This window comes from Pelophylax lessonae (genome assembly GCF_965119305.1).
Source record: "Pelophylax lessonae genome assembly, chromosome: 5".
NCBI lineage: Eukaryota > Metazoa > Chordata > Amphibia > Anura > Ranidae > Pelophylax > Pelophylax lessonae.
The window spans coordinates 317,124,417-317,140,210 of NC_138772.1; the positions used below are offsets into that span (position 1 = coordinate 317,124,417).

The 15,794-nt window shown below is 39.0% G+C and overlaps 1 protein-coding gene across 1 annotated transcript in view; it reads left to right on the plus strand.

The window, feature by feature from the left end:
- Positions 1–15,794, plus strand: part of LOC309556501 (uncharacterized protein) — a 147,318-nt gene that overhangs the window by 60,257 nt on the left and 71,267 nt on the right. The window contains exons 7-8 of the mRNA XM_082258951.1: positions 985–1,380; positions 6,941–7,193. Of these exons, the coding sequence (XP_082115077.1) occupies positions 985–1,380; positions 6,941–7,193 (649 nt within the window). The remainder of the gene's footprint in view (positions 1–984; positions 1,381–6,940; positions 7,194–15,794) is intronic.

The following is a 15,794-nucleotide window of genomic DNA, read 5'->3' on the forward strand; positions in this document are numbered from 1 at the left end:
CTGACAAAGAACATCCGTGACAAGTAAAGGCAAGGGTGCAGCAGCTGCTACAAGTTCTCAAGACTTTGGACTGCAAGTTGGAACCTGCTGCGGTGATCTGGCAGAAGATATCCACTGTTTTGATATCCAGAGTGGCTCACATAAGTGCTTTTGAGGCTTTCTTGCAGCTTTGACATCTGGTGAGTTTGCAATCCTTCTGTTGGTGGCAGTGATACATGATTGAATATCATTTATCTGCACTTTGAAGTGGTTGCCATATCACTGATGAGGATGCATGGACTTTCATTATTGATTTCATACATTTTACATATGTTTGTTTGATTATATCAAGTGCACTACACTTTCTTTTTCTTTTCTAATCATTGGCTATGCTAGACTTTGGCAAGTATCACATTGCAAAGGTCACCAAAAACTTTTTTTTTTAGTTGGTTGGAAAGCAAATAAATGTTTGCCTGTTAGTTTTATTATTTTCCATGTGTTCCATATGAATCCCCTAAAACATGAGGCTTAGGATTACCAACCTCAACTTTAACTGAGCCAAAGTTTGCAGAAATAGCCACTCCTTAATAAAAAGCAAAGCATCTTTAAAATTTTTAGGAGAGGTGAAGAGTCGCAAGCTCTCAGAATTCTAGCTCAGCGTTTGTACTGCTCACTCATACACAAGCTAGCCTCTGGGAGATCAAGAAATGGTTTTAAAGAGGAGTAAAGATAAATGCAATGTTCTTCACATTATGGCGTTTTGTAGCACTGAAATCACATAGTTGGCTTATGTGAAAGGCTTTCGGGTTATTATTAATTTTATTATTCAGGATTTATATAGTGCCAACTGTTTGCACAGAGCTTTGCAATATAAAGCTAGCCAATACAATTCAATACAGGTGGGTTAGGAGGGTCCTGCTCCTGGGAGCTTACAATCTAATAGGTTGTTTAGTAGTGTACTGAATTAATTTTAAATTAATTGTTACAATGTTTTGTTCTTTTCAGCTTGAAAAAGAGTTAACATATAGTAAATTTTTGGAGTGGACAAACCCAGAAATGATGGACATAACAGAAATGGAGTTGTTTGTACCAAAGTTTAAGCTAGAAGACAGTTTTGACCTGAAGTCTGTACTTAGTGACATGGGGATGGCTGATGCTTTTGACCGAGGCAAATCGGACTTCTCGGGAATGTCTAGTAATAACGAACTAGTTCTTTCTAAAGTAGTCCACAAATCTTTTGTAGATGTAAACGAGGAGGGTACAGAGGCAGCTGCTGCCACCGCAGGAATTATGATGATGCGATGTATAATGATTGTTCCAAAGATATACTGTGACCATCCCTTTCTGTTCTTTATCACCCATAGGCAAAGCCGTAGCATTTTGTTTTGTGGCCGGTTCAGTTCACCTTGAGGAACTGCATTTCATTCACTGAAATACTGAGGATGACTAAACCTAAAAAGGCCAATTTGGTTAATAAGAGCTTCTTCCAACAATCACAAATATTTTAGAAAAAAATTAGTCCTTGTAAGTTGAGGCTACACGTATACATTAAACATTAATCAGCAGACTCATGAAAGATCTTCTATACACATCAAAAAAACTCATCTGATGGTGCTAGATAAAATGTAAATAATTCCAGGCACAGGAAATCATAAATTTATCTTATGATGAAAAAATAGACATGCGATAGGACTGGAAGTCTACAAAAGATCTTTCTTAAACCAATCTTTAATCCATTTATATCTTCAAACTGCTGTGCACACTTACTTTTATTAGTTCAGTCATAGCAAGCACATCTGCAGAAATTACATTAACTTTTAGAGGCTTATTCAAGAATCCGCAATGAAATAACTCCTAGCTACCAGTCAGAATTCAGCTTTAAGTGATCTGACTTCAGTAAGATAAGATCTGGTAGGTATCTATGGGTTTCTGCACTTCAGATTTGCTCTTTGTGTTGCATTTTTTCATAAGCTTGTATTATGCTCTCAATTTTTCTATACTTCTGTGAATATTGTTTTACTTTTAAAGTGCCTTTTTAGGTTTAGTTTTCCTTGGAGGTCTCCTAACCTACTAAACATTTGCTGTCTCAAATAAGCAATATATTCATATACTGATATTTTACATATAGCAAACCATTTTTAATTTACAATAACCGTCCTGAGACTAATAATAAAGAAAAGGCTCACATCTATATAGTTTGTTGTTTGTCCCACTTTAAATGTCCTTTCTAAGTGGAAACTACTACCTACAATTTTTTGATTTGTAAAGTGTATACCATATAATTTATCCCAGGGAAAGGTACTTTAAACACTATATACAATGTGTAATTGGCTTAATATAATTGCCTAAATGGCTAGTACAAAGTTACGATGGTTAATTCTTTATTGACCTTTTATAGGGTACATTGTCAGACGTGAATGTTTTACTTGTATATATTGCAAAGTTGGATGGTAATCCTGTGAATTCTTCAAATAATTGTCACTTTGTGAAATTGAACACAGGGGCAGTTGAACTTTGCAATGGAATTTGCCCCATTGCTTAGTTAATGTGGTGACATTTCACTTGCAAAGATTATCCAAGCAAAATAAAAAAAAATGTTTTGCACATTGTTGAATAGTAGAAATCAGCAGAGCTTCACCTCATTCACTAACCTCTGGTGCAAATTCCCTTGGGATGAAAAGCCTATTTACCTTTGGACAATCAACCCCATTGAGGCTGGTTCATCATGCTTATGCATATAATGCCCAAAAGATGATCTGTGTTCCCTACTGCAATCAATTTCTTTCTTCATTGCTGCTAGGGAAGGTAAGAAAATATAAAGTAGCAGCTGACGGTTGCTATGGAGTAACACAGACCATTAATCTTGTAATATTCCCATATGTGAATGTTGATAGGTTTATTTCTAGGAGACCATGAACATATTGGTTCAGTATGACCTTTTTATATGTGGCATGTTCATTTTCATAGTTATATGTATGTTAAGGACATAACACCTTTTTGTCTCATGGAATAAAGCAAAAGTTTATGAAATAAAGCAAAGTCATGCTATGTTCATTATCATTAGTTTGTATTATATTTCATTTATAAAACAAAACATAAGCTGAAATGTTTATATCACCAGTGCCCAAAGACTCCCTTGAAGTACATGTTTTTTAGATCTTTTCACAAAGGGAATAGACAATATTGTAGGCCATTTAAATAAGTTTCTCAGATTTTACCTGTGCTCATTGTGGAGACAGGAAATATGTATTGTTTCAATGATAGCATGTGTGCATTGGATTTAGTACAGGTGCAGCATTTGCTAGAGGTCCCAATGTTCATACTAATGTGTGGTGCCTGCTTTGTTAAGTAGTTAAAAATGACAGTGACCATTTTCTGTTAAAAAAAAAAGACAGTGACCACATTATTCACAGATGCTGTAGACTGTGTTAAAGTGGAATTAAAGGTTTGGCTTTTTTTTTTTTTTGTGTAAATAACAAACATGTTATACTTGCCTGCTCTGTGCAATGGTTTTTTACAGAGCAGCCTCTTCTTCTCAGGTCCCGAAACAGCGCTCCTGGCTCCTTCCCTTTGACCAGTGCCCCTAAATAGCAAGCCGCTTGCTTTGGGGGCACTCGCTCCTGAGCCCTGCTCTATGCATCCATAAAACACATGGCCCCGCCCCACCTTCCCTCCTCCTTGGCTCACTGGTGCAGAATTGTGACGTTTCCTCGAATTTGTGGCATTAACACGATCCCTCCTGATTTGAGAGAACTATAAAGGTAGCCACCCCCCTCAAACATCATACAGTTTAGGTGATCGGATCAAGGTACACATATGATACTTTTGCAAACTCTAGGGCTGTCCTCTTTCATCCTTGCGTCGTTGTTTCAGCCCTCAACCAGATCTAGAAGCTAGCACTCCTGAGCTACATAACCTATCCAGATCAATAACTCAGTATTCTGAAAAGCAAGAGTAAGTATAGTACTCTGCTCTTTTCTTTGATGCACCAGATTGTAAATGAAACCTCGCTATCCTCATCTATTGTATGTAATGTCACACTGTGGCCACCAGCCTTAGAGAAGAGGCTTTTGGGGTTTTTCTTTCCTCGTGCCCGAAATTGGACACCACATAACTTCGGGGGCAGTTGCATCTTATATCATGTATATCAAAATGCTTTTTCTCCTTGTCAGCTAACAAATACTAACAAATTCTGCTCACATTGTTGTATATTAGAATTGTTTTTGGCACAAGGAAGAAATAAGGCTTTTACTAGGTAAGCATGTATTCGTTACAAACATCTAAAGTAAACCTGTCAGTAAAAATGGTGCGAACAGTCTCCGGCACTATAATGCTGGCACTTGGCACCAAATTTTGCCTCCTTCTTCTTCTTCTGTACCTTTCAATGCACACCTCCATTCTTTATGTTCCTGTTGGCCTGTTAGGTTTCCTATCTAAGGGACTGACTAATAGACTGGGCACCTGAGCTACAGAAGATTACAACTAAATGTGTTCTGGAAATAATCCAGTGGTCCAACATTCCTCACTCTTAACTGTGCTGTTAATTGGAACAGTGTGCAGACTGGGGTATCAGACCCTTGGCGACATGGGCTGTTGCTTGTGTGAGAGCTGTGATTCAACTCTCCAATGTGTTGCTAGCACAGCATATTATAGGTATATATATATATATATATATATATATATATATATATATATGTGTTACTAAACCCAGGAGCCTGCATTCTCTACATCTGGTCTCCCATTGTACACAGAAGATGGAAATGCAGTTATTTGTAACTATAAACTGCTTAATGCCTTTTCTCATCAGCAGTATATAGCAGTCTGGTGACTTCTATCAGTGTCTGGTTAAAGCTTGTATGAGGAGTTTTCATTCTCCTATGACCGTCCTATAAGGCTGCATGACCTCTGACCCTCTGTGTTGACAGTGCTGATTGGCCTTGTGCCGATCACATGCACTCTCCCAAAAGAAAACCTCTCTAGCAATACACACCAAAGTGAGTATGTTCACAGTGCCCCCAAGGCTCTGTACTATCAGGAAATGGATTGCGGACTGTGAAAGAAGGTGAGGATCAGAGAGTACAGGGTTAAACAGCTTTTTTTTTTATACAATGCAAAGAAATAACCCCTTAGGTTCCACAGTGAGTAGAACAAGCATGCTTTACTGCATATGCTGACTGATATTACTGCTGTGGGTTTGATAACACTTTAACCCTTGCTGCAGCACTTGGTATGTACAATTACACAGAAAAAAAGATTGTGTTTGTTTGTATATATGCAGTCAGACTGCATTAACAGTGAAAAATATTGAGGGTTCAATTAGGTTTTAGGATTTTTTTATTTTAGGATTACATATCTTAGCTAGGTTTTTCTCTTTAAATTTGACACCCGTACTGTTTGAATATTGTCACCTAACATACTAACATAGTTCATTTTTTAGAACTGGAAGAAGTTTGCTACGTTTAGAAATGGTAAGATCTTCTATACAGGATGTTTTATTTTTCTGTCTTTTTCACAGATTCTGGCCTAATCACCAACAATTTTTCTAATGATCCCTACTTTTTAATTTACCTTTATTTCAATTTAGCAAATTTCTAAAATTTGAATTGCGTTTAATAATTACTGAAACAATTTTGAACTGATCCTTCTCTCTCGGAATGTGATCCTGTCTGTTATAATATTTAAATCTGAATATGTGCATTTTAATTAAGTGTTCTGTTTCCCAAAGGGGAAAATGTCACTGTGGTGGTAATCTTATGTTGGTCGCACATACAATGATCTGATTTTAAAATATCTGGGTTCTGAAATCCTATTATTAATATTCCCACAGTATGTGTTAGCTGGCAAAGTTTAGGATTACAACAAATTTTATCATTTTGCAGTGAAACATTTAAGGATACACTTTAAAAGGGAAGTTACACTGTTCTAAAAATGTACTTGCGTCAAAGTATATTTGTGGGGGGGGGGGGGGGGCGCAGGTGAGGAAAAAAACGTACATATTTTAAATATACACTGCCTGGCCAAAAAAAAAAAAAAAAGTCACCACCAAAAAAAGGTTGCACATGTTGGACCGCCTTTAGCTTTGATTATGGTATGCATTCGCTGTGGTATTGTTTCGATAAGCTTCTGCAATGTCACAAAATTTATTTCTGTCCAGCGTTGCATTCATTTTTCACCAAGATCTTGTATTGATGATGGGAGAGTCGGACCACTGCGCAAAGCCTTCTCCAGCACATCCCAAAGATTCTCTATGGGGTTAAGTTCTGGACTCTGTGATGGCCAATCCCTGTGTGCGAATGCATGCCGTAATCAAAGCTAAAGGCGGTCCAACATGTGCAACCTTTTTTTGGTGGCGACCTTTGTTTTTGGCCAGGCAATGTATATTTAAAATATGTACGTTTTTTTCCTCACCTGCGCCCCCCCCAACAAATATACTTTGACTCAAGTACATTCAGCCGATGTGTACTGCAGCCGGTGCGACAGAAGCTGGCTGACTGAAAACAAATCTGCAGATCGGCTCCTGACCAGCATCCTCAGCCAATGGCTGAGAGTGCTGACCGGAGTGTTTTGGTGGGGGGGGGGGGATAGTTAGTACAGTCCCTCTTCCTAAGCTGTCAGGTTTTTTCATTCAGCCCTGCTGGGTTGAACAAAAAAAAACTTGTAGTCTCTGCCAGGCTTTTCAGTGCATGAGTCGGGTTAATGCAGTCAGCTTAGATGCAAATAGTGATTAGCAGAGTTCTAGTCACCTTTTTAACAGTTTGTTAACATCAGCCAAGTTGACACCACATGACAGAGGAAATCTAGTATTTTATTATCAGATTATATCTATACAGCAGGTTTTTAGATATGTCGACATTTGGAGTTCATCTGCATTCCAATAAGGAACAATTCTCTCTGTGCTTGCTCTGTTGAAATGCATGTTCCTCTGATCAGCTTCTGATGCCATCAATCTATTTGCTTCCAGCTTGAACAGGAACTAACCTATGAGAAGTTTGCTGACATGATAAATCCATCTAATTTGGAAAGAACTGAAGTGGAACTCTTCTTGCCAAAATTCAAGCTAGAAAACTTTTTTGACCTGGAGTCTGTACTTGGCAGTCTTGGAATGACTGATGTCTTTGATATCGGCAGATGTGATCTCTCTGGCATGTCTGGAGATCGTGACCTAGTTGTATCCAAAGTCGTACACAAATCATTTGTAGATGTAAATGAGGAAGGTACTGAAGCGGCCGCAGCCACCGGTGCTGTAATCATGCTTCGTTGTGCACGCTTTGTACCAAGATTTGTTTGTGATCATCCATTCCTTTTCTTCATCGTACACAAACAGACCTGCAGTGTCTTGTTCTTTGGCAGATTCACTTCACCCTAACATGCATTAAGAAAAAAACCCTGCACACCCTACATGATTATTTTAACACTAAAAATATACCATCCTGGAACATAAAATAATGGCAATACTCCTAATCAAACCAGGCAGATATTAAAGTTTATACACCTTTACTTTCTTAAAATACAGCCGTGCTGGTTTAGAGATCATGTGTACATATTTTGCTAAACTATAGCGTCATAAGTTAACTTCTTGGGAATCCTGTCATTAACAAGACATTGCATTTAACATTCTGCAACTATAGTAATTAGCAGCAAACAATTGGAAGCAATGCAACACATTGGGATAGGACCAAGTTCTGGAATTGCTTTGTATTCAGCTAAACTGAACACCCAGGAGTACTGCTTATAGGGTTAATGAACTCTAAAGGCAGCATTGGAGTGGTCTGCTCCAATTGTGTTTAAGAATAGTTAAAACTCTCATTGGTACAGAACAGTTAAAACACCCATCAGTCTTCTTTTGCTGTCTGTGTCCCTCTGAGATCTTCTTTTCAATTTCCTGGCCTGGAGAACATAACAGAAAGTGAAAGGTAAAGTCCCACCTTTTGACCATCTTTTTTTTTTTTTTAACAGGAACAGAGATCCCCACTGGAAGCTTTTCTCTTGTACTCCTGTTCTGGAAACAGTTGTAAAAAATTGGGATTCAAATCCCTCCTTACTCTATCAAAAATAAAAAACAAATGTGGTCTGTAACAGCAATTGTAATTCAGAAAAATACAGGACTGCTGTTTCTGACCTCAATCAAAAAATGGGGATTGCCTGGCTGTTATGCCAAGTCACTTGGTTACAGATTCAGAGCACGTATAGTGATGAGGAAAAGCAGATAAAATTAGGAGTTCTTATCTTTATGTTCAAGTGTTTTGACTCACAATACTAAAGCAAGAGTATAGACCTAATAGCCACGCAACCATCACTTTAGAGGACAGCAATGATTTAATTCATAACTGATTCCCTTCAAGTTGCAGCTAGCTAACAGCATTTGATAATTCATGGCTGCAGTCTTCTTGAAATATCATGGTTTTCTACATATTTGTAATAAATCATTTTTCCTGTTCATAACATTTTTAATGCATACATTACTGCTATGCTTTGCTTACTACTTTGCTTTTAAAATCAGAAAACATCATTATTATATGCTGTATAATTTAAGCAAAATTATTTTCTACAATCATCTTTTTAAGAATTCCTACAGATGTAGAATATTAATTTTACTGAATTGAAATATAATTCTCGGTCGGGAGAAGTTTGTTACATCATCTTTCATACCTTAGTCAAATTACATAAATTAAACATTACTTTTTTTGTTCTTTAAAGGCTAAATTCACCTTTATAAACATGTTAGGCCCCTTTCACACATACGGTCCGTTTTTCATCCATCCCTTGACGGATGAAAAACGGACATCAATGCATCTCTATGTAAAATCGGATGACAACGGATAAGCATCCTTTAACATTAGTTTTCATCCGCTTCCGTCAATGTCCGTTTTTTGGAATGGATGAATGCCCTATTTTTCATCCATCAAAAAAACGGATCGGATGTAAACAGACAGGCCCCTGTTCAGTTCATCAGTTCAGTCACGTCAAAATGTATCAGTTTTTCATCCATTTTTGCATTGGTAGTGGATGTGAAAAACAAAAGAAAAAACGGATGAAAAACTGATACATTTTGACGTGACTGAACTGATGAACTGAACAGGGGCCTTACATGCTACACCCGTATTTAGGGTGGAACGTGTAACCTGTTTCAGCTCCTGCCCCCTCTCCCCCAGGCTTTGCCCATAGAACTGCAGGACTTTGCCCATAGAACTGCCTCCTTCATTTCCAGAGTCCTGTGAATAAACAAACTAAAAGTACAATTTTCCACTGCAGCAGATGGACTTGTAGATTTGATGGGCTGCTGGGGCGCTGATGAGAGCTTTTGTAGTCCTCTGGCATTTTCTCCAGCTTTCAAACAGAAGGCCCTTACAGAGGACGTCTGAAGAAGCAGAGTTAGGGTGCACTACTTTCCAGGCTCCTGCAGGAAAAAAAAAAAAATCAATGCACATTTTTTTTTTCCCTGCAAAAATGTGTGTATTATTTTTTCTTTAAAGATGAACTTGGCCTTTAATAGTGCTTCAGTGACATCCCAGACTTCTCTTTCCCAACACCACGCTGAAGAGAGAGTCATCTTCCCACTTTGCAAGAACGGCGGTCCATCTCCAATAGTCCAACATGCCTCTTGCACAACTACTACACTTCATTCAGCAGGGAGTGTGAGCAATGCTAATTGGAGAGCAGTAATTTTGTCCTTACTGGTGAAGGGACCTATGGGGTGATGCTAAAGTGCTTTTAAAGAACAAAAAAGTAAGTAAAGTATATGTAGCCATTATTTTTACATTTCCACAGATTGGGGTAGTATTAGAAGCCAGGTTTGTATTACATTCTGTGTCCTTGCTGTGCATTTGTCTCTGTGACTGTTATCAGTAAGACAGAATGTAGTGCAAATGGGACATTTTAAAAGTTGTCACCAGAACAAGGAGTAAGGCAAAATCTTCTAATGAGGACACGTGCTCTGGTAACAACTGTCAAGAGCACAATTCCCCCACCTTGTAAAAATTTCCTCTCACTTCCTGTTGATTTTTTTTAACACACAGACAGCAAAAATAAACTGACAGCAGTTGAACCCTTCCCTGCTCTATCAAAACCAAAAAGAAAAGTTTTGAGTATACATACACTTAAAGTTTTTATGCACCCTGGGTAACGAACTGAAGGTAAACGGTACTAATGGACTTCAAATATTGCATATTAGTGGATTTATTTGTAGAGAGCAACTGATTTAAGCTATCGTACCAAAGTAAGAACAAGTTGGGAGTGTATTTGTTACAATGCCTTTGAGGAATAGGTTGCATGCTGCCTAGTGATGGTTCCAGTAATGCATGCTGCTAGCATTTAAAAAAATGTTATAATAGTATATGCACTATGATTAGATTTAAAAGTGAATGCTTCCTGACTGAGGGACCTATAGTAGTACATCTTGTGACATTCACAAATATGGATGTAAAGTTTTCAATACCTATGCAAACCTGTACTTTTACTTTATATTTTGATAATTCTTGTTTAAGGGCTGCGTAAACTGTTGACGCTATATAAATCCTGTATATTAATAGTAATAATTAAGCATTTGCAGTTTTGCCTTAAACTCTACATATTCATGTGAAATGTGCCTTTCTGTAAATTCCTTTAACTGACTGATTTAGAATTAGAACACTCGTGGATTACTGTTTGCAGACAGAAAGTAAATCACTTTACATATATATTTGTGAATCTAATAAAGACAAGGCCCCTTTTGTGCTTACAGTATACGTGACATATAATTAGAAAATGTAGGTCTGTGTGGTTGATTTACTAAAGGCAAATATACTGTGCACTGTAAATGCATTTGCTCTAGATCTGAGGGGAAGCTCTGCTGATTTCTATCATTCAATCATGTACAAGCAAAAATTCCGTTTTTTACGTTCCTTGCATGTGATTGAGTATTCTTGGCAAAGTGAAGCTTTACCTCATTTGCTAAGCTCTGAAGCAACTGCACTTGCAGTGCACAGTATATTAGCCTTTAGTAAATCAACCCCAATATCTCTTGAAAGGCTATGAAGCAGATATGGCTCAGTTAGGCTGGCCATAAATTATAGATATTTCTTATTCAGTTTCCTTTAGATTTACCTTTTAACTATATAGTGCAAGGGCTTGCCAGATTGCATATATATTGAAAATGTTTAGGCTTGTCCTCATATTATATGGTTGTAAAGTGATGCACAATCTGTTGACGCTATATAAATCCTCTATAACAGGGGTATGCAAACTGTGGCCCTCCAGATGTTGTAGAACTACAAGTCCCATGAGCATAGCAAGACTCTGAAAGCCACAAGCATGGCATCCAGAGGCAGAGGCATGATGGGACTTGTAGTTTTGCAACAGCTGGAGGGCCACAGTTTGCACATCCCTGCTCTATAATATAATACAATTTTCTCCATCAGCTCATCCCTCACAGTTATTGCCTTCTGTTTCACTTGAACCTTCTTTCTAGATTGTAAGCTCTAACAAGCAGGGCCCTCTAATTCCTCCTGTATTGTCTTCCCTCATATTGTAAAGCGCTGCGCAAACTTTTGGCGCTATATAAATCCTGTATAATAATAGTTTTAGTAAATCTAAAGGAAAATTGTATAATGTATGGCTAACCTAACTCTTCTCTCTAAGCTCTTGTGCACAGCTCTGCTATGTGTGCCATTCTATAGGTCAAGAAGGTGCAGGCATCACATGTTTAGTATTCAGGAGCATGCCTGATCACTACTGAGATACTCCGAAAAAGTTAGGAAAATTAAAAATGTTTCAAGCTTGCTTGCATTTGGCCAGTCAGGTTTCTTTGCTATGCTTGACTATAAGACATAGTTAATTTTGAGAACTTTGACTTAAAGTGATAAAACATATCTTCTAGTTTTTGTTTTGTGCCTATACCAATGGTGTCTTGATTAAAATAAATAATAAAGAGACAATATGGAACAAACAATTCTCATCTTTTTATTGTGACTTTGATTTGTCTTCTCCTTCTCCCTTCAAATGTGAAGTTGCTTTTTTTATTTTATAGTGGACATTGCTAACATATTATAGTTATAATTAATAAAACTTGTTAACAGCAAAGCAAATTAGCCTGAAAATACTAAAGCTATGCTCAGGGGCAAACCTGGTTTGTGAATTCGGCAGTATTTTATCCACCTCCATAAAGAAGATAAGCGCTTCTTCTGAGTACATACAGCATGGTCATTCTCTTACTCCCAGATTGCGTATACTGGCTCCAAGGCACTGAAATCAATTGTAGTACAGCTGAGTCGGTCAGCTTCTCTGTCTCGGATCTAGTAAGTAGGAGAAAGAAAACGGTGGCTTCTAAGGCGTCTCACATAGATACTTTGGCTCACAACAGATTTATTTAGGAGTCCTAGCAAATAAAACCAGACCTCACAGAGCTGTAAATAGGAAATGTTTAACTGGCTGCAATAACATTACAGTTTATGACTTAGAAGAGGGCAGATGCGGTTTATAGCACTATGCAAACATTGACTCATTTCAGCGATAATCTTTTGGCTTTTGAATGTTGTGGAAAGGTAGTTAATAGAGATGAGCAAAACTGTTTCTTTGCTATCGGGTTAGATTTTTGGATGACTCAAAGATTTCAAATGAATGAATAGTGCTTGGGGAAAATAATGCTGCTCCAGGTGCTGTATGTTTGCTGTATTTACAAGGAATTCCCTTACCTGCATGAGAGAATTTAGCACATTTACTGACGTTCTGCGTGTACTTATATACAACTGTAATAGAAGTCAACTAAGAAAAGAAAACAGTACATTCACTACATGTTTTTATAATAAACAAAAAAAAGAGCGCCAAAGTATAATCAGTTTCAGGAAAACATAAGAGGGCTTAGTAAATAACCAGTTATTCAAAATCAGTCAATCTTGCATGAGTGTCTAGTCAAGAAAGACAAACATGCAGTATTTTTTTTTTTTCTTGTGCTAAATTTACACGTAGACGTCTTGCATGTATATAAACCTACAGTGTTGTGTCCCTTGATAGAAAATGGAGAAAAAAAAAAAACTTTAAATAATTTCTCTGTCGCTCATTGACAGACGCAGGACTGATATCTTGATATCCATAGGATTATACTGCCCCCTACAGGAGTAGGACACTAGGCAGGAAAAAAGCTCTGGCCACACCCATGGGCAGTCCCAGGGGGTATATCCTCTCTCTCCCTGCCACAGGATGTCAGTTTTTTTTCTGCCTAGTCAGGAGTAAGGACCTAAGTTCCTTGCTGGGATCTCTGGTCCTGGCAAGCTTTTTTAGATAAATCTTCTTCCAGAGGCCACTGGCTACTCATTCTCTGGTGTGCAATTTCATCCAGGGGGTGCGGCATCTGGCTCCTCCGGTGCGCACGCCCTTGCCACCCAGGGATCTTAATTTAGTGTTGTCGGTTCTCCAGAAACCTCCCTTTGAAAATATTAGGGAGATTCCCTTGCTTACCTTATCCCAGAAGGTGGCCTTTTTGGTGGCTATCACTTCTGCACGCAGGGTGTCGGAACTGGCCGCGTTGTCCTGTCGTTCCCCATAGCTGGTGGTGCTATTGAATGAGGCTATTGTGTTACCTTCCCTGTGCCCTAAGCCCAGTCATCCTCGGGAGTTTGTGTTACACTTCTTGGATGTGGTTCGGGCGATCAGGGTGTACTTGGCTACTACTGACTCTTTTCGTAAGGCTGATTCACTTTTTGTGATCACGGATGGCCCTAGAAAGGGGTTGCCTGCGTCTGCCGCGACTATCTCCAGATGGATCAGACAGACGGTGGTGCAGGCTTATTCTATTAAGGGTCGGGTTCCTCTGTTCCCTGTTAAGGCGCACTCTACTCGGGCTCTTAGTGATTCCTGTGCCTTCCGCCATCAGGCGTCGGTGCTTCAGGTTTGCAAGGCGGCTACCTGGTCGTCGGTTCATACCTTTATGAAATTTTATAAGGTTGATGTGTTGGCATCGGCGGATGCCTCTTTCGGCCGCAAGGTTTTGCAGGCTGCTGTTTGAGGGGACCTTTGGTCTACCTCAGGGTTTTTTTTTTTTTTTCAGGTGGGTCTCATCTGCTTGGTTCAATGAGTCCTCTGTTCTTCTGGTTGGCTCTGTTTTGGCCTTCTGGAGTGGATTTTATTTCTATTATCCCACCCCTCATTTATGGCACTGCTTTGGGACGTCCCTACGGATATCAAGATATCAGTCCTGCGTCTGTCAATGAACGACAGAGAAAACTGGATTTTTGACTTACCGTAAAATCCTTTTCTCTTAAGCTCATTGACAGATGCATGCCCGCCCCTCTATTTTGAGTTGGTAGGAGTCTCTGACACTGCTTTGTTACATAACTGACATCCTGTGGCAGGGAGAGAGAGGATATACCCCCTGGGACTGCCCATGGGTGTGGCCAGAGCTTTTTTCCTGACTAGTGTCCTACTCCTGTAGGGGGCAGTATAACCCTACGGATATCAAGATATCAGTCCTGCGTCTGTCAATGAGCTTAAGAGAAAAGGATTTTACGGTAAGTCAAAAATCCAGTTTTACTCTGTTTCATCCCTTCTATTTGATTCTGTCTTGGGTGGCTTGTTGCTATTATTTATTTTGTTGTATGTTTTGGGAAGGCTATCACCTTCTGCCACTTTTCCTATTTTATTACTGCTTGCTACAAGTGGCTATACAGCAGATGCAGGCCCTTTTTATATTTGTCTTAGTGTTCAATCCTCCATGTAGATAGCGATATACCTACATGTATATGAATTGATTATGCCATATCCCTCAATCAATATTACAACTTGTATCCCTTTGATCTGTTACATCTATTGTATGAAAATGATATTCTTGATTTACAGTGTTTTATGCAAAAGTCAATTCATAAAAATTATCGCACGGGTTATTGCGCTTTTAAAATAATGCTGGCTTCCTATTAGTATGTATTGCAAGATTCTGTCTGCAGTGTTTAAAAATGCAGAAAACTGGACCATTTAGGCTAAAATTCAAGTGTTACTAAACCCAGGGCCCTGCATTCACTATATTTGGTCTCAGACAGTACACAGAACATGGAAATGCAATTATTTTAGTAAATATAAACTGCTAAATACCTTTTCTCATCAGCAGTATAGTCACTTCTATCAGTTTTTTTGTAAAGCTTGTGGGAGGATTTTTCATAAAGAGCTGACTGGAACCCAAACGTCATTAACCACTTGCCGACCGCCGCACGACTATTTACGTGAGCGGTCAGCCCCTCACAGGCAAAGCAACTTAGATCTACGTCGCTAGTCTGTGAGGCTCTAGGGGGTGAGCGCGCGCTGCCGGAGGCGTGCTCCCACTCGCAGACCCCCCCCCCATGTCCGCCGGGCACTCGCGATAGACCGTTAGAGCGGGAGAAAGGCAGGCGGCTAATGTAAACACAGCCGCCTGTCATTCTCCCCTGTGTAAGAATGGAGATCATACGGTTCTACTATGTAGGACCGTTGATCTCTGTTCTTACACCAGTAGCCACAGCCAATCACAGTTAGAAACCCGCCCCTAGGGACACACTTAACCCCTCCCTCTCCAATAAAGTTAACCCCTTCCCTCCCAGTGTAATTTTTACAGTAACAGTGCATATGTATAGCACTGATTACTGTAGTAATGTCACTGGTAAGCCCAAAAGTGTCAAAAATGTCAGTCAAGGGTCCGATCTGTCCGCCGCAATGTCACAGTCCGGCAAAAAAAATCGCAGATCGCCGCCATTACTCGTTAAAAAAAAAAAAAACACAAAAATGACAAAAATCTTTCCCTTAGTAAACGCAATAACTTTTGCGCAAACCAATCAAAATACGCTTTTTGCAATTTTTTTTACCAAACATGTAGCAGA